This window comes from Lathamus discolor, chromosome 13 (genome assembly GCF_037157495.1).
Source record: "Lathamus discolor isolate bLatDis1 chromosome 13, bLatDis1.hap1, whole genome shotgun sequence".
Lineage (NCBI taxonomy): Eukaryota > Metazoa > Chordata > Aves > Psittaciformes > Psittacidae > Lathamus > Lathamus discolor.
In genome coordinates this window covers 6,993,934-7,020,795 of record NC_088896.1, presented here as the reverse complement: position 1 = coordinate 7,020,795, position 26,862 = coordinate 6,993,934, and the positions used below count along the sequence as shown (strand labels likewise).

Here is a 26,862-nt window from a genome sequence, read left to right as displayed (position 1 = left end):
GGAAGTAACCATGAGAGCTGTATGTTGCATAATCCCTTCTGTGAGAGAAAGCTGTCTGTCCACTAGCACATACGCCTACAGAAGACTGTATTGCCTTCATTATTCCATTTTATCGTCTTGGTCTAGTGATTTATAAAGGATTGTTACTAGCTGTGTAACAGCAGATAATAATGGTTTTCTGTGGATTTTATTTTCTCCATTCTCATTCTTGCAGGCTTCTACTTCATTGAATTAATGTTCTAGGTAATAACGACAAAGACAGTGTAATGCAACATGAAGAAAATAATTTCATATCATTTTCATTATTGCACGCTAATGAATCTGTCATTGCTGAGTATGTGGAAAATGCAGTTGGGCAGATTTACTGCTATTTTTCAGTCAGTTCATTTAGTGAATTTATTGCCTACAAATTCATGGGCATAATCAGCCCTAAAAAATAGGTGGTGCGAGAGTCTCTTGAAATAAAGAAAGTGGGAGGAAAAAGCATGCATATCAATACCTATCAGTCAGTTTAGAAAGAAATACATTAAGTTGCTGATACAGAATAGGAAAAAACCTTCCTTTCTGTGATGAAACTCGTTCTCATTACTCTTCAAACACTACTTACACTATAGAATGTGAATTTTGTTGTTAGCACATTTATGATTCTTCTGTGTTTCTTTTATCATGGCAACCTTATCCTTTCTATACTTGTATTTTTTCCCTTTTGTTGCAGTTTTCAATAGTGGTTCTGTATCACCCACTGAGCCATGATTAAAAATTGCACATGCAATAATCTAAAAGTCATTTGAAAGAGGAATTAACACGAGTAAAATACAGAACATAATGCACATTAACATATTTAATAGGATCACAGTAATCAAAGCTTCTTAGCTCTTACGAGAGGTGTATTTTGCTTTCCAAGGTATGGGCTTGAAAACTTGACAGTTTCTGAATTCTGACTACTCCAGCAAGGACCATATGCACATGTCTGTAGTCCATGTGTGGTGAGAGGTTAAAGGACTTGCATAGAGATATGTTGATCTAGCCAGGAGCTATGCATTAACAAGAAAGCATTAATACACAGAACTGATACATTACTTCCCTTAGTGATTTTTAGCCCTCCAGCTACATCTATTCATGCAGATATTGCACACCTATTGTGAATACTTTTTGAGATTACATGTAGCATGCAGATAAGTCACTGTGAAATCATTGGACTTTATACACTCATTCCTTCCAAACATCTTCATCTCATGCTGGAATCAGTAGAAGATGCTTAGACACTTTCAAGAATGGAATTGTATTTTGGGCTGCCTCATGAGTCTGGCCCTGCAGACCTGAGCTAAGACCCAGTGGGAGCTGTCTGCCCCCCTTAGATGAGATCCAGCTGTTTCCCATAGCTCCCCATGCCCTGCCCGTTACTCAATCTGTTCAGGATGTTCAGCGCTGCATATGACTACCAAGAAATCTTTCAAGCTGTTGTTGCTCCACCTAGAATTTGAGAACCGTTGGTTAAGCAGTTGTAGAAGTTGCCCAGAAGTCCTGCGTATTTTATGCATATTCAGTAGGCAAACAAAACCTAAATATATTTGGGAGATTATTCTTTATAATACCCTTTAAAATTAAAAGGAAAAGATCCTGTAACTTTCCATGTTATGGCTGGGTTTACGCTTATTTTAAAATATTCATTCTTGTTCTTACCACTCTGTTCCTAACAATTCAGGTGTTTAAATAGTGGAGCTCTTTCCCCACAGGAAAGACACTGGATGTGCTTAATTCCATGATCTGTTCTGGGTCATTTGTGTGGGGTGTTATAGAGATCAAGGATCTACGTGGACAGAAAGCTTCAAGTGTGAATGATTAATTGTAACATTAAATGACACTTTCCATATTATCCAGAGGCTCATTCGTCTTGTTTGTTGTAAATGGGCAACATCCAGGAGACTGTCTAGTCCTTTAGACAAAGCTCAGAGGGTGGAAGTTTCTGATGTTAATGTTTTGTTTCTTTGTTGTCTTTTTAGCCATAACACAGTGCCAGTAGACTGTTTTTGTTGTTTTTATGCCTGAAGTTTGCAGTTGATGTATGTAAATATTGTTTCCAATTCACAGGTTATGCAAAACTCCCTTTTAAATGGTTTGACTACCTCAGGGAAACTGACTCAATAGCAGCACCTGTAAAGCTCTTCAACAAGGTAATTAATATTCTACATCTTTAAATGGAATTGGCATTTTCTTTACCTTTCTATCTGTAATCAGTGGGATTGGCCCATTTTGTTAAGTGCAAATTTGAAAAACTAAGGCAACAGAGACTTACAGAAATAAGAACCATTTAAATATATTAAGCTTCAATGTTTGTGAAATAGAATGTATATGAAACTTGGTATTTCCCTACATGAAGCTGACTGAAATACTTATTCCAATATTGTGCTTAAACCGTCTCAGTTAACATGTTTGCTTACTGCTGTTGGCCTTATTTGCTTTTCCAGGAAGTTCCAAACCATGGGTTTCATGTTGGAATGAAACTGGAGGCTGTTGATCTGATGGAACCTCGCCTGGTATGTGTGGCCACAGTAACTCGCATTATCCATCGTCTTCTGAGGATACACTTTGATGGATGGGAAGATGAGTATGATCAGTGGGTGGACTGCGAGTCCCCAGACCTCTATCCAGTGGGATGGTGTCAGCTAACTGGGTATCCACTACAGCCACCAGCGCCACAGTGTAAGTTCCTGTCTTGTCAAGAACGTAACTATTGCTTCTGGTCCATGTTCTTCAGTGATGCTTTTTCTCTGACTTCATCCTTTCCAAGCCAGGTCCCCAGCCATAACAAAAAACAGAACAAGGTCTTGCTAATGCTTGGAAGTATACAGTTCTGATCTTTCCTACCTTGACTTGTACAGTACTTCTGGGTGCTTTTGTGGCTACTATTTCTTTTAATGCCAGAAGATGTTTGTTTGATGCAGGGGGAAAAACCTGCTACTTGCTCATCAGTTCTGGATAATATCACTGAGAATTTCTATTGCTTTAAGATTGCAAATATACATGCTTTACGTACTGGATTTGATGGAACTCTGCGTGTGTGCTGCTATTCATGTACAGAAGTATTTATGTGGTAAGGCTGTCTTTTTAGTGCATCAAGACTTGTCCTGACAGGTCAAGTTATATGACTATAATTGAGAACTGTATTTTGCAAACTGTTAGTGTTTAGTGAGAGGGCAACAGTAGTTTCTGTTAGTAATTAAATGGGAGGCTTTTGCTATAACAAGTATACTCTGCTTTTGTTCAGTCACTAGGGGAAAACTTTTGTAACTGTGTAACAGCTTTGATACATTCTGAAGTGGTTTTCCAAAATTTAAAGTTTAATTCTAAACTTTAATTTAGAATTTTGAATCCTTTTGCAGCCTCAAGAGACAGCCAGTCGAGTTCCTCAAAACAGAAGAAAAAAGCTAAATCACAGCAGTACAAAGGACATAAAAAAAGTGGGTGACAAACACTTTACCTGTTGTTTAAAAAGTCTGTGGTCTCTTTCCAAGTGCCTATTCGATTTGGGAATGTTTGTGTGAAAACTGGTGTTATGCTTAAAGGTGCAGTATGCCATAAAAGGAACTTTTTCACTGAGAATAACCCATTTTTGTGACTAGCAACAAGGTAGATGTTGCTGCTAATAATCTGTATTAATTGTAGGTGGACAACTGTTACAATAGTTGTGGTATTCACACATAATTTTAATTTAATAATACATTGACTGTGTAGGTGGACTGCCTTACACAGAATACTCAGGTATCAATTAACACACTTTTACCTCTGCTTTTTGTAACACAGGTGTAGCAATAAGAACCAAGTTACTCGGGTCAGAAAGAATGAGATGTAGAAAACTTACATTACCATCTACCTGGTTCAGTTTTAACACAGAAGTGACTTATTTGCTGGGTTTTTTTAGCTGAGACATCTGTGGGAATCTGTGTGTAAATAAGACTTTGATTTGATTATTTTCAGAAGGAATAAATAGCAGTGCTGGATGTGACTGTTCTTGTCACAGTGAAACATAGTGATGACGTATTTAGGAATCTGAAGCATTCAGATTCTTTCCACAGTAATTGTTTCCTTTGGGATCAAATTATCTTCAAAGTTCACAACCAGTTTGAAATTGCACAAATGCACATTTTGCATTTCTTCATCTTTTTATTTCCGTGACTATTGGTTTAAGCTGAAAATCTGTTTTATATGGGTAAAATACAAGCAGTAGAGACAGCCAGTGGTGGGACCTTCTCCCACCATTCTTATCAGGAAATCAGATGCATCTATATTCTCTCCTCTAAGCAATATTATAGTTTCATATGGCAGTTTTATTCCGAAGGTTCTCAAGTCATTTTTCCAATAATCCGATAGTTTTGAAAGGCAGCTACCTCTTGAGTCAAGAGCAAGAACAATAACAGACATTGTGCAAGAAATGTATGTGCAAGAGATGATGAGACTACAGACTTACCCTGTGTTCTTAAGAGCCACACCATTTTTAAATGATATCTATCTCAAGTTCTTATAAGTTTCTTTCTTTAAGAAGAACCAATTATGACTCGGGGTGGGGGGGAGGTTTTTTCTGCTACATAAGAATGAAGTTTGTCCTCATAGAAGTAGATTGTCTTGTTCCAGACAGCCTAAGTATGTATTACATTTGGAGCATCAACTCATTATGCTCATTCATTCTCTTGATGTTTTCTTAAAAACTAGAGTATTGAATAGAAGGTGCATTATTTTACACTGCAGACATCTGGGCAGATCAGCTACAGAAAACTCAAGATGCATTTGTGGGAGCTTTAGCTTTATTTCATCTGCTTCTCTCGTTTCAAATCTTTCTATGTTTGAACAGTAGTTTGTTGTAATAAGATGAATTCACTGATTTCTGTTCCATCACAGGTGTAGCTGTCATGGAAGGGCCCTTTGGCCTGGGGTAGGAAAAAAAAACATACCTTGTTTCTGAGTAGGACCTGAAGCTAAACTCTGAGTTAGGTCTGCCCTAGCTTTCTGCAGTGATTCTGAGAATTGTGTCAAATGAGATTAAAACTGTGCTTTTACCTTGGGCGTTCCCTGTGATAGCAGGATTCACTTCAGTGAAGGGCTGTGCTGCAGCTGTGTAAGACTAATGTGAGGAAATAAAACCCTTGTCTTCCCAGTCCATTTGTGAATGGATCTGTTAAGGCAATCTGGAACCTCCTTCACTAGTCATTGCAGAAAGCAACCTTTGCCATTTTGATCTTTGGACGTAAAGAGAAGTTGACCAGTTAGTGCCACAGATAAAGCTGGTTTCTGGGAAGTTCTTATGACCTCCTGTTAGGTGCCTCAAACATTGCATTGTTTCTGCTTTCTGCCCTTAGAGGAAATAAACAGTAAAATGCAGAACCTATTCAGAATCTTGCAGTGGTATTTTCTCAGTAGAATTCAGGTACAGAAGAACTGAAGCTGATCTGAGAACATCAGTCTGAAAAGCTATGAGTGCTGTTGCCTTAAGCTAGGGCAAGGTGCCTATACCACTGATTGCCTTTGTGTAGGAGGTGGTTTTGGATAATTCTGGGCTGTCTGAGCAAATTTTTAGCACACTTTGCTAGACCATCCTGCTCCTTACCTCATCCCTCTCCTTTCACCCAATAGCTCTGCAAAAGTTTCTTGGTATCTGTTTTTGTAAATGCAACACAAACACTGTAAAGTAAATTCCTCTTATCTAGTGCCATAGGAAGATTTATTCTAGGGGAATTCGTTCTTCATTTCTCACTATCTGAAGTAAATTTGGGCTGTGAAAACAAGGAAGAACTTCCAATGGTTTCTGGACAGTCTACTAAGAAATCTATTTAATCATCATCAGATGAGAGAACAAGGTCATGAAGAGTTATAATTGGCTGCCTCCTACATGTTTGTTGGTTTTTTCCTAAGTAGGTTATGGCAATAGAAGTGCTGAGTCACAGGAAACAATACTGAGGAAATGTTTTCTGTAGCCTTATATTGTTCAGTACTTCTAAATAAAGAATAGTCTTATTTGAAAAGGGTTTCAGTCATAAAGCTCTATAATGCAGCAGTAATGGAAAGTAACCACAGATTATTAACAGGAAACTCTCTTAATTAAACTAGATTATTTTTAGCACAGAGAGGTGTTACTTCCACATATTTTCTCATGTACTCACAAGACACTCCAGAATGTCTTCAGGTCATTCTGCTGTGGATAATGATGAAGACATCTAGTGCAGTATTTCGTCTCCTTGCTGACTCCATTGAGAAGTGAGTAGCTTGTATTCAGTGTGAAGCAGAACTGATAATAGTGAACTCTGCCATAATGGGATCATGGTAAAAGAGAAGGAAGTTCGACTCCTACTGTGCCACTGCAGAAACTGGTATAACGAGCAGGATTAACATTCACGTAACAGTGAATTTCTCAGTGAACAGTCAGAGTTACCTCATGCACTTTAACCCAAGCGTTTATTTTAGTTTGACTTGATGTTTAGAGAGGAAGATACCAGTTGGGAAGAAACCTGTCAGTTTGTCCAGCCCACCCATGACAGGTGAGGTGCAGAGGAGCTTCTCTGGTGATGAAGAGTTGACTCCTCCTCCATATCGAACCTTTCCAGCACAGACAGCCCCGGAGGCCTTCCAGCCTCCCAGGACTAGCCGAGAGTTCAGTCCCAGCCTCAAAACAGGTAACTAGCCACATAAGTCTCTGTTACTGCAGAGGGAAATGATGGACAGGGTGGGGAACTACACATAGTCTAGCATGTAAGGTGCTGACTCATCAAATCTCTTTTTCCTTTTTGTTCTTTAAGTTTTGGTTGGTTTTATTTTTTCTGTTAGAGAGCTTTTCATTCTCACTGACACACCATGTCACTGGATTAATCATAGGAACCTATTGCAGCTGGGTTAGAACTTCATAGCACATCATATTGCAGGTTGTTGAGGCACAGAGGAGCTCTGCAGAGTTTTAAAATGCACTCTATAACTGAATGATAGTGTGGATTTGGGAAGACTTGATGTGGACAGGAAGTTAGCTTGGATTATCTTTTGCAGAGGAAGTAACTGTAGACAGTAAGAGTGCTTTTTGCTTTCATGTCAGAAAAGCAGCTATTTGGCAAGAGACCTTCAGAATGGAAGATGATTTGAAAGGTTGTGGGTTACTAATACAGAAAATACTTAGAAAATAGTTGGTCCTTTCAGATTTTGATTTTGTCATAAAACCTGGCTTCTTTTAAGTATCAACAGTGCAAGTGTGCAGCCATATGAGTAAGCAGAGAAAAACTCCCCAAAAAATCATTTATCAGTAACATTGAGTAACTGGATTAAAATTTTAGGTTTATTTAAGGATAGTTTATGTAATGTAATCAGTCCACTGCAAGGACCTGTTAGGGGTTTTTTTCTCTTCCCTTTTCCTAACATATGGCAATAGGCTGTAGCAACTAAACAAATATATCTAACAAATGTGGTTTAGTGATGTGATCTGTTGGACAAATGGGATTATGTTCTCCCTGCAGGACAGTTACCAGGTTGATAGATTTAGCTTCATATTTGCTTGATTTACACTCCTGTAAACTTGCTAAAGTTCGAGCAGGCTTCCAGTATTGGCACTTCCCTTGGCTGTAGAACAGTCAGAACAGTTCTTCTTGTCCATCTGTATCTATTAACACACCAGGACACAGTAACCTGCTTGCCTCCTTTAGACCCTGAGGACAAATCTCGACTCCTCCCCATACATCTCTCAATGCTTTTCAAGAACTTCATTTTTACTCCAGCTTGCTGCTCATGTACCTGTCCTTTAGCAGAGTCTTTGATGCAGAAGAAAAGCCTTGCTTAGGAGAGAGCGTTCTGGAGCGCTTGTTTCTGCACAGCTTTTCTTCTCTAACTGCAAATCTGCACCTGTGTTTCATTCATGTCGTGCACAGACACACAGTCTGAGTGTTCTGTGTCACTTAGTATCTGAGTTCCTATGAAACAGCCCTGTTCCTTTGTGACACCCAGTGCTTTCTATGATCATTTTAGGGTAACTTGTTCAAGTTCTGGATTTTGGAGAGGCTGGAAAAAAAATGCTTGTGATACAGGCTCGTTAGTATCCAAAGGTCTTTAAGTCTGAGGAAGAGGAGGCCATAACCCTTGATACCGTATTGTAAGTTAACGTATTTGAGATCAGCTGGAATGTATTAATTGCATAGATATTCCTCAGCATCATGCACTGCCTCATGTTTTAATAGCCACAGAAAGGATGTAAGCATATTGCAGGAGATGTTTGATTTGGGCGATTTGGCTTTGAATGGAAGTACTTGAAGATTAGTAACAAAAGGCATCTGCTCTAAAGCATCTTCTGTCATGCCCATTAAAGAGCTCTTGCGTTTTGTACTGTCATAAGCACAGGAGAAGGTTTTGGTACTTCACCTTACTACTATGAAGTGCTTTTGCTCTTTTCCTTTGCATGCACACGTACCTTTCATCTGTGAGTCATATAAAATGATCTTTTAAGCACTGAAATGCAACTGTTGGACAGCCTCCCTTTTCAAAAGAGCCTATAGCCAGCCTGGCAGAAGAGGAGACTGTTAGGAGAGACTCGCCCTGCTTCTGCACATACTCTAGACCACGCTGCTCCGTTCCATGTTGATGTTTTTCCTCTATCTCCAGGCAAATCACTAAGACTGTTTAAAAGGGGGTACCTTGTGCAACTGCATCACTTTTACTTCCAACATGATCAGTCAGTTGACTTCCATTAGCTTGTTTATTCTTCTTTCAAGTAACTTTTGTTGTATAGCTGTAGCTAAGCTTTTCTTATAGAGGACTGTGGTTAAAAGCTGTATAGTAAGGACAGATGAAGCAAAGAGTTATTAAATATCTAGATGTAAGGATTTCAGTTCAGATTAGCCAGAGGCAAGCCAAATTATGGAGACTGCTATTACTCTTGTGCCTGCAGAAGCATCCTGCAAGTACTGGGGAGGGGGAAGTAAAAGAACGTGCCTGGTGGAGGTTAGATTGTATCCCTGACCTCTGGGTAGCCTTTGCTTGAGGTATTAGCAGCATATTCAAGTATCCCATTATGTGTCTTACTGAGACAGCATGTTTTTTTGTCCCCCAGAGATCAAGATTCTTGATCAGAGCTAGGTGTAATTCAGGGGAAAGTATTCAGAAGAAGAAAAAAGGCAGAAAGAAACTGGGCTTTGTAGGTGGGAGGATTAAATTAATAATATTAATTAAATCAATAATTAAATATTTAATAATATTAATTTAATTTAGCACAAGAGTTTGTTTCAACAGGGAAGATGACAAAGAAAAATAGTAAAAGAACAATCAAATGGCTTTTAAGTTACTTCAGGGTTACTAGTAGCAACTAGCTAGTAACTAACTAGTAGGTTATGGGTTGGGTTTTTTTGCCCTCACTGCATATTTCTGCATTTCCAGATACATTGATAATGCATATAGACTGTGTATTCAGAAGCTGTAATGCTCTTCACATTCATTTAGTCAGAGAACCATTATTTGTTTATAACCAACCCTAACCCTTTAATGTGGGTACTGCACCTTTAATGAAAGGCATAACATGTTTTATTTTGAGTGTTGCTTTCATTGTGTTCATATTTTGGTAATTGTCACTATTCATTAATGAAACTGGAAAAGTAATTATGGCATTGCTATTCATAACATCTTTTTTTATGTCTTAGATCTCATTTCTATTTTATTTGTACAAAAGAAAGAAGAGAGAAGATTAAAACTACAAAAAAAGATGTTTTGCTTGAATGAAACTTACCTTCTGGGATCTTAAAATGTTAATGATATATTACAAAATCTTTGTCAGTATATTTTCTTATCTCACTTAGACCGCTGACAATAACTGAGCTAAGTAATGTGAGTTTAGATTGTATATGGCCAACAGTTAATCTTATTTTTACTTGTATAAGGACTAAATAGGAGGTAAACAGTAAAATAAGTGTTGTTCTGAGCAACAGTCATTATTCCTGTGCTTCAACCAGTGTTTTAAAATACTGAATTCTGGAGAAAACCCTGTACAGAATATATTACTTTATGTAGTTTGCTCAAATATGTTAATCTTAGAGCGTAACTTAATGTTTAATTTATGGTCAGAAAGCATCTGCTTTCAGTGGGGTACTGAGTGTTAAAAGAAGAATGCAGAATATAAGGAAATGGGAAATCTGGGATCTGTTCCCAATTTAAATAATACTAAGTAAATTTAAGGAAAATTTTACTTCCTTTAAAATGTATAGATCATTCATGTTCATCTTTAATTTTTAGTGACTTCATTGCAACTGAAGGAGGAATTGCTAGACGGGGAAGAATACAGCTTCCTTCAAGGCGCATCTGATCAGGAAAGCAACGGATCTGCCAGTTACTACATCAAACAAGAACCATGAGGCAGCTCAGAGAAGTGAGGGGCAGAGAACTGGTGACAGGAAAAGAGCCTTTCTCCAAGACTGGCTGATTTTGCTCCCGCTTGGAGGGTGCAGTTCAGGTGACTGTACCTGGGGCACTTTGCTAACTGTAGATGAGTTAGACTCAGTTCAGAACTTTTTTTGGAAGGGCGGGGAAACTATTTTAGTGAAAAAGATTTTTCAATTTATTAAAAAACGGGGAAAAAAAGGACACTTTTGTGTTGTATTTGAAGCTTTTGAAAGAATTTTGTAATATTTTCAAGTTCAGATTTATTGTGCATTGTTAACAAGAACTGAAAATCTAATTTTTTGGTAAGATTAAAGTTTAATTAGCATGATTGTGGGAAGCGGTTGGAGGAAGCTATAGGTGCAAATACAAAGGAACTGTCATAACAAATGAACCTTTTTGGTACAAGTTGGGGAGACTTTTAGACTCTTGCGAACTGCACTGGTCACGCCTCTGGTTTTTGGTTTATTTGGGTTGGTTTTTTTTATTGTGAAAATAAGGCATTTAAGCCCTAATTTGGAGGCATAAATTGTGTGGAAGATAGTCATGTAAAGCTCTACTCAGTGAGTAGCCCCAGTTGCAACAGAGCCATCGCCTGAGGATTTTAACTTTTCAAGATGTTTTTCTTTAGTTTAAAATACTTTTTTTATATATATAAGATTTTTTTGTGTTTTTAAGTTCCTTAGGGTCTGATTCAGTGCCCGTCAATATCAGTAGCCTTGTCTCCAATGACTGCAGTGGTCATTGGATTGGGACTATGAAGCTCTTCTCTGTACATGAATGTCTGTAGACTTGGAATGCTTCAGCAAATGTTTACAGAGCCCTATGCCAAACTGGAACTTCAGCAAATCCCCTTATTTGGAAGATTATTTTTAGCTATAAATTTAGACTAAAGAAGAAACTTAGACAAACAGTAGCTCATGCCTCCCTTAGTCATGGGAAGGAACTTCTGAGTATTCCTTCTGATGATGTTTTTTCCCGTTCAGAATAACCTAGCTGTTTCCTTACCATCTTCAATATTTATTTGTGAACATTCAAAACTGGTGTTCCACGTGGTTTCAGGTGAGCTAAAAGGAGCCATACATTGTAGGTTAAAAAGAGTTCTGTTCCGCACAGCCTGCAATATTCCTTTCTTGCTGCAACAGCGTAATATGGAAGGTGAGACTTGAGAACAGTATGTAAATCATACGCTGTCTAGTATATAATTCGTAAACTGGATTTGCTTATTGCCTGGAATCTTTGTGTCTCACTTCTAGTATCCCATTAGCCCCACCTGCTTAACTGTCCAGATTTTTTTAAGGCAATGTAAAAGGGTGGGAACAACTACCAGTACAATACAGAGTATTTAGCATGAGCTCTTAGGTCGGATTCCATCCTTCCATGTTTTTTAACCTTTGTACCTTTTTGTAACTGATATCGTTCATGATGTTGAATAATGAAATGGTTCAGCCCTGCAGAGCTGTGACTGGGAAAATGTGCATCAAGAGCTTTAGCTTTTACCAGTAAGGTTCATTAACTAAACTCTCAGGAATTTACTGCGTATGTTCTACAAGTGCTTCTGGGTCTTCACAGGTCCCCCTTTCAGAGCAGTACAATGATCATCTGACTCTTGACCGTAAATTAGGGCTTAAAAGAGAAACTAATCAAAATGATTAACATCTGTGTTCCTACAGCCTAAGAAATGCTTTAAGGATATGAACCCACAGAGCCCCAGGAGACCATTTTTGTATATTGTTGTTTAAGCTTAAAAAAAACAAAACCAAGTGCATAGAAAGTTGAAAACCAGCAATTTGATTATTTTCTAAAATATTGCTCTAACTTTGGGTACATAGTATTGGTGATATGCACAGGTTTACCTCATTCTATGCAAGAGGGGTTAATTATGTAAAGTTTTGTATTTACTACTGGAAGTAAAACTGTCCTGTATAGCGTAGGAATGTCTGGAATTCTTTTCTCCCTTACTGGTAATGTTTCTTAAATCATGACCCCTGTTTACCAACAGCTTCTTAGATTGACAGAATCTGGTTATCCGATGATAAGTATCTGTAACTTCAGATGGTAAAGACATTTTAGCTCTCTAAAATAGCCATAAAAAGGACTTTGTCTGGCTTGGTAGACTTCGAATATGTTCTGTCAGCTTCTGACCCATCCACAGCTTTTCTTTTGAATAGCCTGGATTGGAGGAGTAGGATTAGAGACCATTGCAATGACACTTTGAGCCTTGACTAACTTCCCCCCCCACACACCGTGTTCTCAGTTTTAACCTACTTTACAATCCAGCTCTGCAAGCATTGATGTGGTTTGGTAAGTACATCACTATTGATTTTTATTGTTTATAATGCAGCGCCTTGCAGATTGTCCCAGTCAGCTGGACCAAGGTTGGCACAATCTTGCTTTCTTCTCTCATCTTCTGACTTGAGTCAAAAAACTGTTGCATTCATTTGTGTTTTATTATGCGGAAGCTCAGGCTGCTAATAAGGTATATTGCCAAGTCTCTGAACCTTGGGCTTCTGTATATTGCCCAGGCTTGTACCTGACTTCTAAGTTACGGTTTTCCAGTGTCAAGAGGGAAAACTAGTGCTTACATTGAACACACTTCCTGTGATGGAGGAATGTAAGAATCAGATTTGAAGTCTCTCAGTCTTTATAATGTTCTTTTAAAATGGGTATTTTATTCACTAAACACTAAAGGATGTGAGTTGAAGCATTTTCAGATACATGTGTAGCTTCAGTATGAGTTGGGTGAAATCTCTCGTGTTTCTGAGTTCCAAATGTACCTTAATTGTCAAGTACAGTGAAACCTGTCCAAAGCAAACCATGTAAGGAGCCAATTGAAGTCACTTAGGAGAGGATTAAGGAGAAACCAAGCAAAATTATGCTGGGTATTTAGAGTCGTCTCTTTAAGGAGCAGGCAGCTGGCTGTGGTGTACCCATGGAGTAGGCTTCACTGTAGTCAGTAACATGGCTCTTGGTGTTTTTATCTTCACTTTAAGCCATGTCAGGTGGCTAGAAGAACAGCCAAGTGTTGGACATCTGAAATCTTCAATGGGGTCAAACTGATTTCAGTACTGGGCACAGCTGGTCTTCATACCCCTACGGTAGCGCAAGTTGTACCTTACTTTGTGGCTACCCTTCTGTTACTGCTCAGAATCCTTCTGCTGGTCTTTGGGTTTTATGTTATTTTAAATACAGGTCTTTTAACCTTGCTGCATCTGAGGAAAGCTAAAGCAGTTACCGATTCCTTGTCCTATGGATACTAACACGGGTTTCAGTGTTTGTTTGGTTTTTTATTGTTGTTTTTATGTGATGTGAATACCCTCTCCCGTCAATATTTGTACGATGGTGCTAATATATTTGGTAACAATCCTTTATTGGGAAGGGATTTTAAAAAAACTGTGATTGAAACTGAATTTTTCTTCCTTTTACTTTTCATATTTAACACGAAAAGCCACAGCCATTTATACAAGCAAAAGGCATCAGCTTTGGCCCCTGGGAAACCGTTGGGGGCGGGAATCAAGATTAAATGGGATTTTTACATCATTTCTGTATGTATTTGATATATAGATCAATATCTGTACAAATTTAATCTTTTATTTTCTTGGTAATTTGTGTGGTCAATGAGAGAGTTATGTAAAGCTTTCTCATGCAGTGTACATAACTAAGTGAAAAAAATGCTTTTGGAGAAATTAATGTTCCTTTCATTTTTACGAGACTGCAGATTTTCAGCATGGATGTGAAAAGCATTAAAATTATAACTTTGTGTACAAGATGAAAATAATTCACTAAATTTGCCTTTTTTACACAAAATAAAAATGATAAAAAGTCTTTTGCTGAATAGCGATTTGTTTCGCTGTAGAAGACACCCCTTGGCACATACATAAACACATTCTAGCTTGCTTTCTTTAGTGGCTTTCAACTGACAAGAGGGGAGATTGAGAAGAGCTTAGGGAGCTCTTCCCTGTGAGGGTGGTGAGGAGCTGGTACAGGGTGCCCAGAGAAGCTGTGGCTGCCCCATCCCTGGCAGTGGGCTCTTATTTCAGTTGGTATTAATAGCTGTGTAGGGATGGACATTTTGTCGCAGGGTAGCACTCATTTTTCTTCTAGTTCAGTTCTGCTGTGGTGGGAGTAGCTCCAGCATCCCTTCAGGCCTCCCTTTGCAAGCTGGCTTTGTGACCAATGTACTTTTGCAGCATTCAAAGCAACTTTGTAGTCAGCAAAAGTCACTGGATTATTACTGATACTCCTGTACGTAATTGACAGTTGGTGTTGACTAATCCTTCTACAAAAGGCAAATACTGAACAACCAAGCCACATGTCTTATGTGGACACCTGAACACAGCAGACCATTTTACAGTGAATGCACCACAACACAATTACTTCATATGAATTTATTTGACAGTGCTGAAAATGACTAAGATAACCGTGGTTGCTCCCAGGTAGTAGCTGGAATGAGATGATGCATTTAGAAGGCACAAGTCACTGTGGCAACTCAGTTCACTCGTAGATCCAGTCATGTGCACAAGACTTGAAGTCAACGAGCTCTGCAGGTTTGAACCACAGGTTGATCTCCTTCTGCGCACTCTCTACGGAGTCACTACCATGAATGATGTTTCTGGGGAAGGAGAGAAGCACATTGTTCATATAAAAACACACTTCATCAACCTAAGAAGTTCTCCTTAAGCAACACCATGAAACATCTAGAGCTGCACAACTGCTACTGCAGGTACAATGCTCAGACACCCCCTCGGTGTGGAAGAGCTACCCCTGGAAGAGCTACTGAAGCCTGGCAGGGTGACTACAGCTACTGTGCTACAACAGCCACTGCCACCGACTGATCTTACACAAAGTTCTGATGAGGAGAGGCAGTTCAAAACAAATCAGTTTTGTGCCAAGCCATTTTCTTAAGTAGCAGTTACGGGCTGTGACCTGCAAACAGAACACCATCGGACTAGAACAGCTACCACCAGTGTTTACTCTCTAGAATCAAATACTACCACTATGCAGTTGTTAATCTCTATTGGTAACAAGCTGAGCACAAACCTTCCTACTTGAATGCAGAAGTCACCACGGATGGTACCAGGCTTGGAGTCTGCAGGGTTTGTTTCCCCGAGCATCACTCTCCCGGTTTTAACCACATTGAGTCCTTCCCATACCTTAAGTAAAAACAAACAAATCCCATTTAGCACTGCTTATACAAAATACCAAAGCTCAATCTTTGCTAATAACACACCTTGCAAAGAAACGAGGGCTCTACCACCAAGAAAATTAACCCAGCCTAGAGCCTTTTCACTACCTAAAGGGGCTGACAAGAAAGCTGGAGAGGGACTTTTTTTACAATGGCCTGTAGGGACAGAAAAAGGGAGAATAGCTTTAATCTGACAGAGAGGAGACTGAGATGAGCTCTTAGGCAGAAGCTCTTCCCTGTGAGGGTGCCGAGGCGCTGGCACAGGGTGCCCAGAGAAGCTGTGGCTGCCCCATCCCTGGCAGTGCTCAAGGCGAGGCTGGAGCCAGGGGCTTGGAGCAAGCTGCTCCAGTGGAAGGGGTCCCTGCCCAGGGCAGGGGGTTGGAGCTGGATTCTAGGATTCTCTCTTAGGTCTGTAACAATGACTTAGGGAAACACACAGGGACTGAAAGTGACTGTGAAAAGGACTATCACCACTATCAGTCCAGCAAAGATGCTTCACCACACCTCAGTTAACTGATGTACAAGGCCAACTTCAAAACCCTTCTGTTGGCCACGGTAAAGGACAGCCTGAGCAGGTGCTCCTCACCAGCTACAGTCAGAACTGGAGAAGCTGTTAGGGCAATTGTATTGTTTTGGGGTCAGTGCAAAAAAACAGTGACACAAAAATGGGTTTCTGGCCCTTTTCTGCCAAAAACAGAAGATTGTTTGGTGCATGCTAAGCATTTTAATGCATACTTTATATATGCACACTTTCTTGTAATACATAGTAACTTCTTATGTGATTGTTTTCACTGCATTTTTCTTTTGCCACTATGAGAACTGGGCAGTGTGAGAAAGTGATTCTGTAACAGTATCTCTGAGTATTTTACATTTACAGAGAGAGACATATGTATTCAAAAACGTTGCCCTCAAGTAAAACAAAGCCACTTACCATGGCCACAACAGGTCCAGAGTTCATGTATTTAACCAAACCAGGGTAGAACGGTCGGTCTTTCAGGTCAATGTAATGTTGCTTCAGAAGGTCTTCAGAGGCCTTTAAAACACAAGATCTAATGTTATGTATCGTGCCACAAAAGGTATCGCTGCTACAGCATCAGTGACGGGATCCATCACTCATTAACACTATCAGCAGCGGCTGCCATGCTGTTATGGGTTTCAATGCTAGTTCCTAATGTACAGTCAGAGGAGGGCACAGTATCTTCAGTGCCAGTGCCGTGCGGTGTCAAACTATTTGCATTACAGCAACCCTCAGAGCATCTGGGTCTGTGGATGTCATTACCCAACACAACCTTCCCCTCAAGGTCATTTCCTCGCTCTCAGGTGCCAGGAAGCCATTCGGCACAATTTGTTTGCTTAGGAAACGGCAGATACCCAACGTTTGTGCGTGATCCGCGGCTTGGCCCGACGGGTGAGCTGCTGGGCAGCCCCGGCCTCGGATCCCCGTTCTGATTGATGCAGGAGCAGCCGCACGCAAGACACAGACACACGCGTGTGTGTGTGTGGATGCAGGCACCGGTTCCGGCAGGCGACGGGCAGCGCCGGGCGCAGGGGACTTACGTGCACCAGCTTCATGGCCACCAGGCGGAAGCCCTTCTGCTCGAACCGCTTGACGATCTCGCCCACCAGCCCGCGCTGCACGCCGTCGGGTTTGATGGCGATGAAGGTCCGCTCGTTGTTGGCCGCCATCGCGCTGCGGGGCGCAGGGGAACGATCGGCCTCAAGGTCGGCGGCACCCGGGGCCCGCCCCGCCAGCGCACACGTGGCGCCGGGATCGCGGCGTGCCCCTTCCCGTCCCGTCCCCCCCTCCCGGGCCCCGCCGCCGCCGCCAGGCCCCGCCGCTCGCCGGGGCGAGGCCCGCAGGCCGCTGCGCCGCGCCCGGCACGGAGGCAGCCCGCCTGCCTTAAGGCACAGGCCGACGGCGAGGCCCGCACCCCGCCGGCCTCCCCTCACGGGGCGAACCGGAGCGGGGAGGCCCGGCCCCCGCCTCACCTCTCCGGAGCTCCCGCAGCCGCCGCCTTCCCCACCGCAGCCGCCGAGGGAAGAGGAGGAGGCGGCGGCGGGCGGTCTCCGGATCCCCCGCCCTGCGCAGAGGAGGAGCCGCCGGGCCTGCGGCGCTTGGGGGCGGGCCTGGCGGGGCTGGGGGCTCGCTTCGGCGCTCGCCCGCCCACTCCCGCCAGACCGGGGCCGGGGCTGGGGCTGGACCGGGCCGAGCCGCTGCGGCTGCGGCTGGGCCTGGTGGCGGCCGCTGCGCTCCCGCTGGGCCCCCGCCGAGGCCCCGCCTGGCAGGCGGCCGGGCCGCGTGTGCCCAGCGGCAGCTGCCGCGTTGCCGGGGGACTCGTTTCCCGTTGCGGCAGCGGGGCCGTCGGTGTTCGCAGTGCCCCGGCTGCGGGCGTTTGGTTGCACTGGGTCAGGATTGACTCGGAGGTTCCTGCTTTGCCGTTCTCGGAGGCATCCCCGCGGGCTGCTGACCGAGCAGCGCCCTCCCAGCTGCGGAAATGGTGTTCTCGCACAGCAGCCGTGCTGGAGCTGTAAGCCGGGCGGGTTACTGGTGGGATGCGGGGAGATGAAGCTGCAAAGTGTCAAAATGCGGATGTAAAACTGCACAGGCCCTGGCCTTGTGTGGTGACAGTGACAGGAGTCACTGTGGCCTTTGGCTAACGCACGCCTTGTCTCTGCCTGAGCTGGTTATAATCGTGTGCCACAGCCGCAGCATTAGTGCCATGCCCTGTGTGGCACTTGTGCGGTCACGGGCCGCTTAGTGAAACTGGACGCGCTCACTGGGCATTGCAGATGAGGAGTGTGGGCTCTGACCTCCTCCTCTCAGTCCCAACCCATGACACTCAGCAGCCGCTTTCTGATGCTCTCCAGATAACCCAAATTCCTCCATTTTGTAGTAAGCAAATCAAGAAAAAGAAATCTCAAGTAATCCTTTGAGCAAAAGCAGAACTGGAGACTCATCTCGTGCACAGGTTTGTCTCAGCTTCCCTTCTCTCCAAGAGCCTTTAACTCAATTGTGTATCTTCCGTAACACTGAGTGTTTTCAGAAGGGAAGCTGCAACTTCACCTACAGTTTGGTAGTCAGGGAATTGTTCCCTCTCTTTATAGTCACTGATTAGATCTAAAACAGTACAATGAAAATTTCCTTTTATTTCACTTAAGAAACAGCAAATGTTGTTTTATTGTGCACCATCTCTTTTTAGGAGTTAGGTATCTTCATCAAGTATCACGAGCATTGAATTCAGCATTCATTACACGGTTCAGTATTTGAAACAACTCACTGCAGGAAAACACATGTAGGAGTTTGGACAACTGATTTAATGAAACTCTTGCTTTTATTGAACACAAGGTCGCAGGTAGATAAATACATCATGTTGACCCCAACACATTTCTTGTTCCTTATCCAGCATTTGTTGTGAGAAGTTCTGCCAGAGGTTGATTATGTTTTCCGATAGGAGCAGACACCTCTACTGCAATACATTCAGCATTATTACAACTCCGTTTCTTTACATGATTGGATAAATTACAAAAACTAAAGTCACTTCTGAAATACCTTATCCAAAAGCAGCTTTGTAGTTCCAACTAAGAGCACAAATGAGAACATAGCTGTTCAGTCAGTAAAGCAAACCATGATGCTGTTGCCAGAGGACTGCTAGAGTAAAGTGCTTGAAGGTAGATCTGCTTCATCCATCCTCACATTAATCTTCTTTTTACAGAAAAGGGCATTTAGGAAGCTTGGCTATTAATCCTCCCCTAAAATGCTAAATAAATCCCATGTGGGGGAACCAAAGCCAGTTAAAAGGGTGTCAATCCTGAGGAAAGTTCTCATTTTACCCAAAGCTCTGCTCTGTGTATGGGCACAGCACACTGCAGAGAGAAAGAAATACCCTTTCTTCTGCAGTGTATTGAGCACGGGGACCCACTTCACTTGATATCAAGTTCAGTCTGCACCATTTGGGCACGTTATCAATATATTACTAGTTGTCCCCTAACAATTTAACAATGTTAACCTTTGACAGAGCCATTTGCATATTTATTTACTCAATAAATTATTATAACTTTTTTTTCTATTCACCAAAATACCCCTTTTGTTTACAGAGTATTTTGGGAAAAATACATGTATGATATGCTGTGTGTTTTAATCTCACACCTCTCACCCCCAGAAGCAGCTTTTTCAAAGTACATTTCCATCTCTAACCTGGCAGCTTTTTAACCAAAGCAGCAGCAAACACTGGCTATATTTAATATTCACAACCAAGCAATCTCACAGGTTTCTGAAGCAGGTTTCTACCGATTTATATGAGGGGCTCTGCAGTAGCTACAGGCTGGCAGCTCCTCACAGGCAGTGAGGATATCAGCAGGAGCAGGCTTGGTTTTACTCATAGATCCATTCATGAGCACAGCTTCGGTAATCAACCAGTTCCTCAGGAGCAAACCATAAATTGATCTCTGTCTCAGCACTTTCGACAGAATCACTTCCATGAATGATGTTCCTAGGAAAAGAAAAGGTGGGTATAAAAGTAATATAATCCTCAAGCGCAAACAGAGTAAGCTTCTGGTTTTGAAGTGGTATCCATTGTGGAGAGAAGTTTTAAGTAAGTGGGGAGTAGTAGTGAGGACGGAGTATGCAGCCCCAGCTTTGCTCAGCATTTTTGTCAAAAGGGAAGACCAGAATTCAATTTCCATCTTCAGATAATAACATTACGTGGGCAGAGGGAATGGGAGCTCCTTCCATGAGACAGACAAGGATGGAGCACAGTTCCCACATGCATCATGACATACCACTGGGCACATTCAGTGTCTTTAGATGATATCAATCATTGCAAAACATACCTTCCAACCTGAACACAGAGGTCACCACGGATAGTGCCAGGCTTTGAATCAAATGGATTAGTTTCCCCCAGCATCACTCTTCCTGTCTTAATCACATTAAGACCTTCCCACACCTTAAAGAAAATATCAATTGAGATCATTAAATCTTAGCAGTAGATGAAGAGTTAATCAAACCCTCCCCAATGACACAATGCTGTCTATCACAGCACAGATACCATCTGAATATTTGTAATAACAAGATATATTTTATCTTTGATTTTCTGTCAGCTTTTTGAAGTGTCTACTGAAGTTCTCCCCTCCTGCACAATACCTTTTCCCACTGAGGGTGGGAAGAGAATGATTTTAAATCTCAGCATGGTAAATGACCTCACAATGCTGCTACTGAAGGTCTAGATCTGCAGCTTAACTATGTTACAAATACGCTATCAAGGAGAAAAAAAGAAAACCCTTCTAATAAAGTCAGATAGAAAAAGGCTTTCAAAGTTGCTCTCGCTTAGGAGTACAGTAAATCTATTCCACCATTGGTTTTCAGCTTGCTTAATGCATGGCATTTCACAGTGGGGTTTTGTGCAGGTTTACTGTCTCTCAGTGTCCCCACTTTTGTCCCACCTTTACCCTTGCCCTCCTCCTCAACATAGCGACCCAGAGCAGAAAAAGCTTATGAAAAAGGATTAAAGGAGTTAACGTCGCATCTTCCCAATGACAGTATTTGAGCGGGGATTTTTAAGTCCTTTAAACAGAAATAAACTAGCATTACGCAAGTAAGACAATATTGCTGCAGGTACAACAATTAAATAGTATATTTTTCTTAGCTGAGCTTCATTCTCAAGAACTCACCATGGCTACCACAGGGCCGGAGTGCATGTACTGCACCAGACCATCGTAGAATGGCCGGTCCTTCAGGTCAATGTAGTGCTCCCTCAGAAGTTCTTCGGAGGCCTGCATTAAAAACCAGCCAGCCATCAAAAAAAGCTTACTGTAAGAACTTAAGAGCATGCTAAAATCACACAGATTAACCACAGAGCACAGCTAATCCTGAAACTTGCATGCACTTGAAAATGCAACATTTCTGATATCTTCCTAGAAGTACTTCTGGTCGCTTTGATCAGTTTGCTTCAACCACAGCTCAACTTAGAACAGTATCTTTTACCAACACAGACCGCTTCTGTGAGCTGGTATTTGTTAAAGCTATTCAGAGACATTTATTAGGTATAGGATGCCCCTAAAAGAATACTCTCTTCCGACTAAGGACATCAAGTTACTAAAATTAGCATGCTTAGCATGTCTAAAGCATTTAGCCAGAGCTCAGAATTGGAACTGTTCCAAAAACATTCAGGTTTAATTGTTCTGTAGACTACATCTGCCACTCCAGCATGCTGCTCTGGTGTAAGGGTGCAGCTGGTATGCAAAAGGAGGTGTACAAATGCAGGAAAGCTTACGTGTATTAATTTCATGGCCACCAGTTTGAAGCCTTTCTGTTCAAACCGCTTGATGATCTCTCCCACCAGACCCCGCTGGACCCCATCAGGCTTGATGGCGATGAAGGTGCGCTCGGTGATAGAAGCCATCGTCCTAATGAGGAAGGGAAGAAAAGGTGTTATTCCAGGATCAGCAAGAGAATACAGTCACAGCCCTGTGTCCCGTGTAGCATCAGCTCTCCTTAGAACTGCACTGTCTGCATCTGAAGGTCAGGAACCCGGGATCTGCCCCGGTTTGACAGTCACTCACTCTGCGCGGGTTTACACAAGTGCCACAGAAGGAAGTTTAGAACGATGACAATGTGCCAAGCCTGCAATTCGCAAGTATTAAACCAGAATGTATGGTAAGGACTGTCACAGACACAGCTCCAAGTGCCACCCGGGAGGCTGTCACCTGCGATTTCAGGCAAAGGAGCTTGAATAAGTCCCTACGTGTAACTTTGACGTGTAAAGCGACGGGTCAGTTGTGAACATGGTTTTGCTGCAAGTGTGCGTGTGTCCGCAGGCGGGGATGTACTGGCCATGTGCGGGTAGGTATGTGCGTAGGTACCGCCACCCGTGTGCGCAGCTAAGGCCCAGGAGCGCGGGGAAGCCCCCCCGAGGGGGCCGCAGGGGAGGCGGTCAGTCACCGGGCGCAGACCAGCGCTGCCCGCAGCGCGCCTCATCCCACCGCCCCTGCGCCCCGCGGGGCCGGGGGGGGCTCCGGGCCCGGCCGAACCCCACCGCCCCTCTGCCCCCCCCCGCACCGTCCCGCCGCCCGTCTCACCTGCAGCGGGCCCCGGCTGGCTCTGCGGGCCCGGCGCTGCCGCCGCTGCCGGCTTAGCCCGGAGCCACCCCCGCCGCAAGCCGGGCCGGGCGGTTGCCATGGTGACAGCGCGGCCTCCCGCCTGCAGGGGGCACCAGGTCGGGCCCCCGGGTGTCGCCGCTGCAGCCCCGGCTCCGGCCGTGCTCCGCTGCGCCGGGGAGCGCCCCGCGGCTCGGAGCCGTCACTGCCGGGGCACGCCGGCGGCTGCCGAGCCCCTGCGGCCGGTGCCGAGGGTGCGGGTGCCCGCAGAGGCGGTTTAGTGTTAGCTGTGGGTCTCAGCCTTTATTTAAGAGAAGGCGCTCACAGGTTAACAAACCCCGCATTTTGCTCTGCTTTCCCTAAGTGTCCGCTTTAAAGAGGGCAGTTGGGCTTGGCTTGTGGTTGGTTTTCTTGTTTGGGTTTTTTCTGGTTATTCTGTATGAGCTCTCTTCAGCGATTTACCCCTCAGTCGTTTTTTCCCTGAGCATTTTATTCCCTTTGGAGAGATCCCAGGATACAACACGGGGACCCCCCGTTCTTGCACTCACAGCGCGTGCTGCTGGGAGGAAAGCTGAGCTGCTCCTGGGTTTGTTTCTCCAAATGGGATGAATTCCCTGGGCTCTGCTCCATGTCCCTTCTTGGAAGGAAGATAATGCGGATTTCACTTCCCTCCGGACAGGACTTACCAGGGATAAGTTTAGCATTTTGATAGGGTGGATTTCTTTACTTGGGATCCCTTCGCCTCAGTCCTATACACATCCATGTCTCACTTCTAGTTCTGATGGGAGAATCTGGATCTGACATAGCATCTATTCAGATAACATTTACTAATGTTTGGGGGTCTTTTTCCCCCCCCAGATATGCTCATGCTCCAATGTACTCATTTTCCCATGGTCTCTGATTCAATGTAAGATGTTTAAAACCCCCACATCATTGCAAATCACCCCCACAGCATTGTACATTCCAGCAAGTCATGTGTGTCCCCCCCGTCCCCCCCCAAGTTATTTTGGATTTGGAATTTCTGAGTTCTTTCCGGATAATGTCAACCCACGATACTCTGTTGTATCGATACCCATTTATTTAAGCTATTTCACACTACTAAACCAAACACTAATGCTGTAATCCTCACTAAGGCAAAATAATCTTTAACAATAGAAAAAAGTCTCTAGAAACAGGATGCTTAGAAAAATAATCACTTAAAAGCAGCAATAGGACATCTATTTACAGCCTTGGTAAAACTATGTCATTTAACGATTACGGCTTAGGACCTGCCAGAAGGTGGGCAAGCACTGTCTGCAGCTTTCCCATAGGTCTGCTCTGTGATCTTTGCCAAGTCTTTTAACCTCATTAAATAAGGGTCATCTTTTGGCACTTTTGAGATTAATCCACGATTAGCAGAGCATGTCGTGCATTGCACAGTGCATGAACATCACAGGAGTGTGTTTCCTTGTTAGTGTTAAGTGTGTGAGCAGATTTTTGTCGGTTGTAAATTCTACCGACACTACTAAATTACATTGAAAATCCCATGTTTAGCTAAAATGCAAAGAAGGAGACAGTCTAGACAAGTAACTTCCTAAAAACAGACCATGGGGAGAGAAAGTAAAGACCTTCAAAGAGTTCAGTGAGTGAACTAAGTATAATGATGGAGCTCAAGGCATTTACGTATTACTTGAAATCAGTAGAGATTTTTAAAGCAGGCCTGAGGCAAAAGGCTGTCAATGTCTCTGAAGGTCAGGAGAATTCAAAGCAAGCTCCTGGCTCTGCTGTTGTGGCTGATCTCAGCTCACAGCCCCCATTTGTACCACTCACAGCATGTGGGGAGTACTCACTGGGACTCTGTGCTGTGCCCTGCTTGCTCCTCATAACCACACTCGCAAGTCTGATGTCTTTTGTTGCTCACGGTTATACTACTCTTCACTTAGCTCAGCATTGCTATTATTTATCTGCTTTTAGCTTGATTTCTGTTGTGCTTTAAGATATAAAGCACCACAGAATTAAGCTCTTACAAAGATTTCTTCCTCTGGGTAACGTCCCAGTGAAGCTCTTCTCACCCCATACTGATCCAAGGGGTAGTTTCCTTCCCTAGTAAACTACAAACCAATTTACTTTCAAACAAACTGGTATTTCTAAGAATAAGGAATATAACTTTTCTTGTTAACCAGAAAAATAATTTCTTTCTGAGGCAGTTCTTTCTCCAAGAGTATAATGACATTTTACTCCAGTAGTTACCACAGCCAGCCACTGCTTTCAAGCTACAAAACCTATAGTATCAGGTTTCTTCATGCTGTTTCATATGCTTCATTAGTTTACTAACTTGACAGGTCATCATCAAGGTCCTTTAATCTCCTGGCAAGCGACTAGGGTATCATTCTGTAACTTGTCCTATTTTTAGTCCATCCCCGAGTTTCTGGTCTCACACTGACTGTGAGGTGCACATCATAAAACACAATCACAGTGGAAAGACTATTAATAAGATATATTTTTACACCACTTAAACTTGGCTCCCAGGTAATTTTTCTGTTGTTCATCTCTTTAAATACTCCATTTATCCATGTTAGAACCCCCCCAGCTGACTAGAAATAAAACATGAGCACAAATGGCCCTTTTCTACTTGTACTCATCAGTCTGATTGCAACTCTAATGGCAAGAGCCTGCCTGTTTCATGACAGACTTGCTCCAGCTGTGAAAGAAAACCACATCTATCCATTTTGCTAATAGAAACAGGATAAAAATAGCATATCCTCAGAGACCCCGTCCCTTACAGGCTGTCGGCAGACACCTTGACCCATTTCTGCCATCTGTCAGAACGGACATCTTCTGAGCTGATGCACTTGTGCAATTGGCCCAGTGTGATGGCAATAACTGTAAAACTCTACATAGAGAAAAGGATCTCTGCTGCAATTCAAGATGATTGGTGTTTGTATCCCCACAGTAATCTGCAGCTGCTTAGAGCTGTCCTCACATTATGGGGTATTCCACATGAATAGCATGGTGAGTTCAAGGTTAAAAGTCCACTGCAATTAGCTACGGGCTGGCAGCCTTGTCCCGGGAGCAGAACTGAATTACCTCTGGGCTTCAGCTGTTTGCAGGCTTCCTACAGGATTTATTCATGCTCAGGTAAAAAACCACAAGTCAATAACCCCTACCCCAAAGGTGCTCAGTGTCCTCCACAATACAAACAACTGCAGTAAAGGGAAATGATGTATGACTTCAAGGGAGAGAGGAATTCTGAGCTTCCCTCAGCACTTCTGCAGCAAGTAAAGACTCTAATCTGTGGTAGACAGCAAGCAAACAAGGAGAAGTTGCCGTTTTCCTCAGTGGATAACTGCTGAAGAAAACGAGTAAAAAATTGTCTTTTCATAGGGATCATTTCCAGTAATTTAAATGAAAATTGCGCTTGAGGAAATGAGAGTAGGAAATTACACACTGTGTCTTTTTAAACTTATTTTTTAGCTAAAATGATTTAACAAGTCAAAGGCAATCAGCTGTTCTTTCCTTTTGCCATGTTTATAAATAAATGTGTACTTTAACTGCCTATGCCCTGACTGCACTATGTTAAACATCAGCTTAGGAGGATGGTGTCTAAACAGAAATCCCAAGAAACCCCCCAAAATACGGGGCTGAACTCTTTTCTTCTTCCTCATTATTCCTGTGCAGGTCCACTAGCTTAGTGCATAGGAAGACAACACAGCACGCGTTTAAATCACTGTTACTTGTCTTAGAATCAGTCCAAGTGAGAGCAAACGCAGTGCTAACCTCTAGTGCTCTCCAGTGGAAAACAATGTAATCACCTCAAAGTTCACCACTTCTCAGGCTTTGGCGATTTTTTTTGTAACACTCATTGCTTTATTCAGTGCTGCCATCAGGTTCCTTAACTCCCTTGTACACAAAATACTCCTACTTAATGAAAAATAGTGACTTTCCCAATTAGGAACTGTGTCCTAAAGGTTGTGCCAGGGGAGGTTTAGATTGGTACTGGGGAAAATGAAGGGCTGCCAAGCACTGGACCAGGCTGCCCAGGGAAGTGCTGGAGTTACCATCCCTGGAAGTGTTTAAAAGACTGATGTGTAGATGTGGCAGTGGGATGTGGTTTAGTGGTAGACTGGGCAGTGCTGGGTTAACGGTTGGACTCGAGGATCCTAAAGGTCTCCCCTTTTCCTTAAGGATTCTATGATAAAAATAAGGGATGTGAAGCA

General features: G+C 42.8%; 2 protein-coding genes and 1 long non-coding RNA gene across 11 annotated transcripts in view; 2 read left to right on the top strand and 1 right to left on the bottom strand.

Annotated features, from left to right (window-relative positions):
* Positions 1-14,214, top strand: part of MBTD1 (mbt domain containing 1) — a 36,091-nt gene extending 21,877 nt beyond the window's left edge. For 5 of the 6 annotated variants that reach the window (XM_065693996.1, XM_065693995.1, XM_065693993.1 and 2 more), the window contains 4 exons: positions 2,092-2,174; positions 2,469-2,703; positions 3,384-3,461; positions 10,246-14,214. In XM_065693996.1, coding sequence (XP_065550068.1) covers positions 2,092-2,174; positions 2,469-2,703; positions 3,384-3,461; positions 10,246-10,364 — 515 coding nt within the window. In that variant the 3' untranslated portion in view covers positions 10,365-14,214. Of the gene's footprint in view, positions 1-2,091; positions 2,175-2,468; positions 3,095-3,383; positions 3,462-10,245 lie in introns of those variants that run through there. The other variant, XR_010615839.1, reaches the window with a different exon arrangement.
* A 548-nt stretch (positions 14,215-14,762) lies between these two features.
* Positions 14,763-22,732, bottom strand: NME2 (NME/NM23 nucleoside diphosphate kinase 2). Of its 4 annotated transcripts, XM_065694002.1 has the most exons (7): positions 21,844-21,976; positions 21,242-21,343; positions 20,405-20,517; positions 17,132-17,264; positions 16,506-16,607; positions 15,430-15,542; positions 14,763-15,001 (listed from the first exon to the last, which is right to left on the bottom strand). In XM_065694002.1, the coding sequence occupies exons 1-7, from the start codon at positions 21,970-21,972 to the stop codon at positions 14,884-14,886; spliced, it is 810 nt and encodes a 269-aa protein (XP_065550074.1). In that variant the 5' UTR covers positions 21,973-21,976; the 3' UTR covers positions 14,763-14,883. The 4 variants fall into 4 exon arrangements, with proteins under 4 accessions (XP_065550074.1, XP_065550071.1, XP_065550072.1 ...); XM_065693999.1 differs by lacking the exons at positions 20,405-20,517; positions 21,242-21,343; positions 21,844-21,976 and adding an exon at positions 17,564-17,674; XM_065694000.1 differs by lacking the exons at positions 14,763-15,001; positions 15,430-15,542; positions 16,506-16,607; positions 17,132-17,264 and adding exons at positions 19,103-20,064; positions 22,649-22,732.
* LOC136021597 (uncharacterized) lies at positions 17,833-26,196 on the top strand. Its single transcript, XR_010615840.1, has 3 exons — positions 17,833-18,102; positions 18,469-18,543; positions 21,913-26,196. It is a non-coding gene; the product is annotated as an uncharacterized LOC136021597 (long non-coding RNA).
* The last annotated feature ends 666 nt before the right edge of the window (positions 26,197-26,862 follow it).

Coding starts and splice junctions, on each gene's coding strand:
- NME2 (XM_065694002.1), bottom strand. CDS start 21,972: ATGGCTTCTATCACCGAGCGCACCTTCATCGCCATCAAGCCTGATGGG. Junction 16,608..17,131: donor TGGCCATGAAGCTGGTGCAC/GTAAGTCCCCTG, acceptor TGTGTTTTAAAG/GCCTCTGAAGACCTTCTGAA. Junction 15,002..15,429: donor TTCTGCATTCAAGTAGGAAG/GTTTGTGCTCAG, acceptor CTCCTTCCCCAG/AAACATCATTCATGGTAGTG.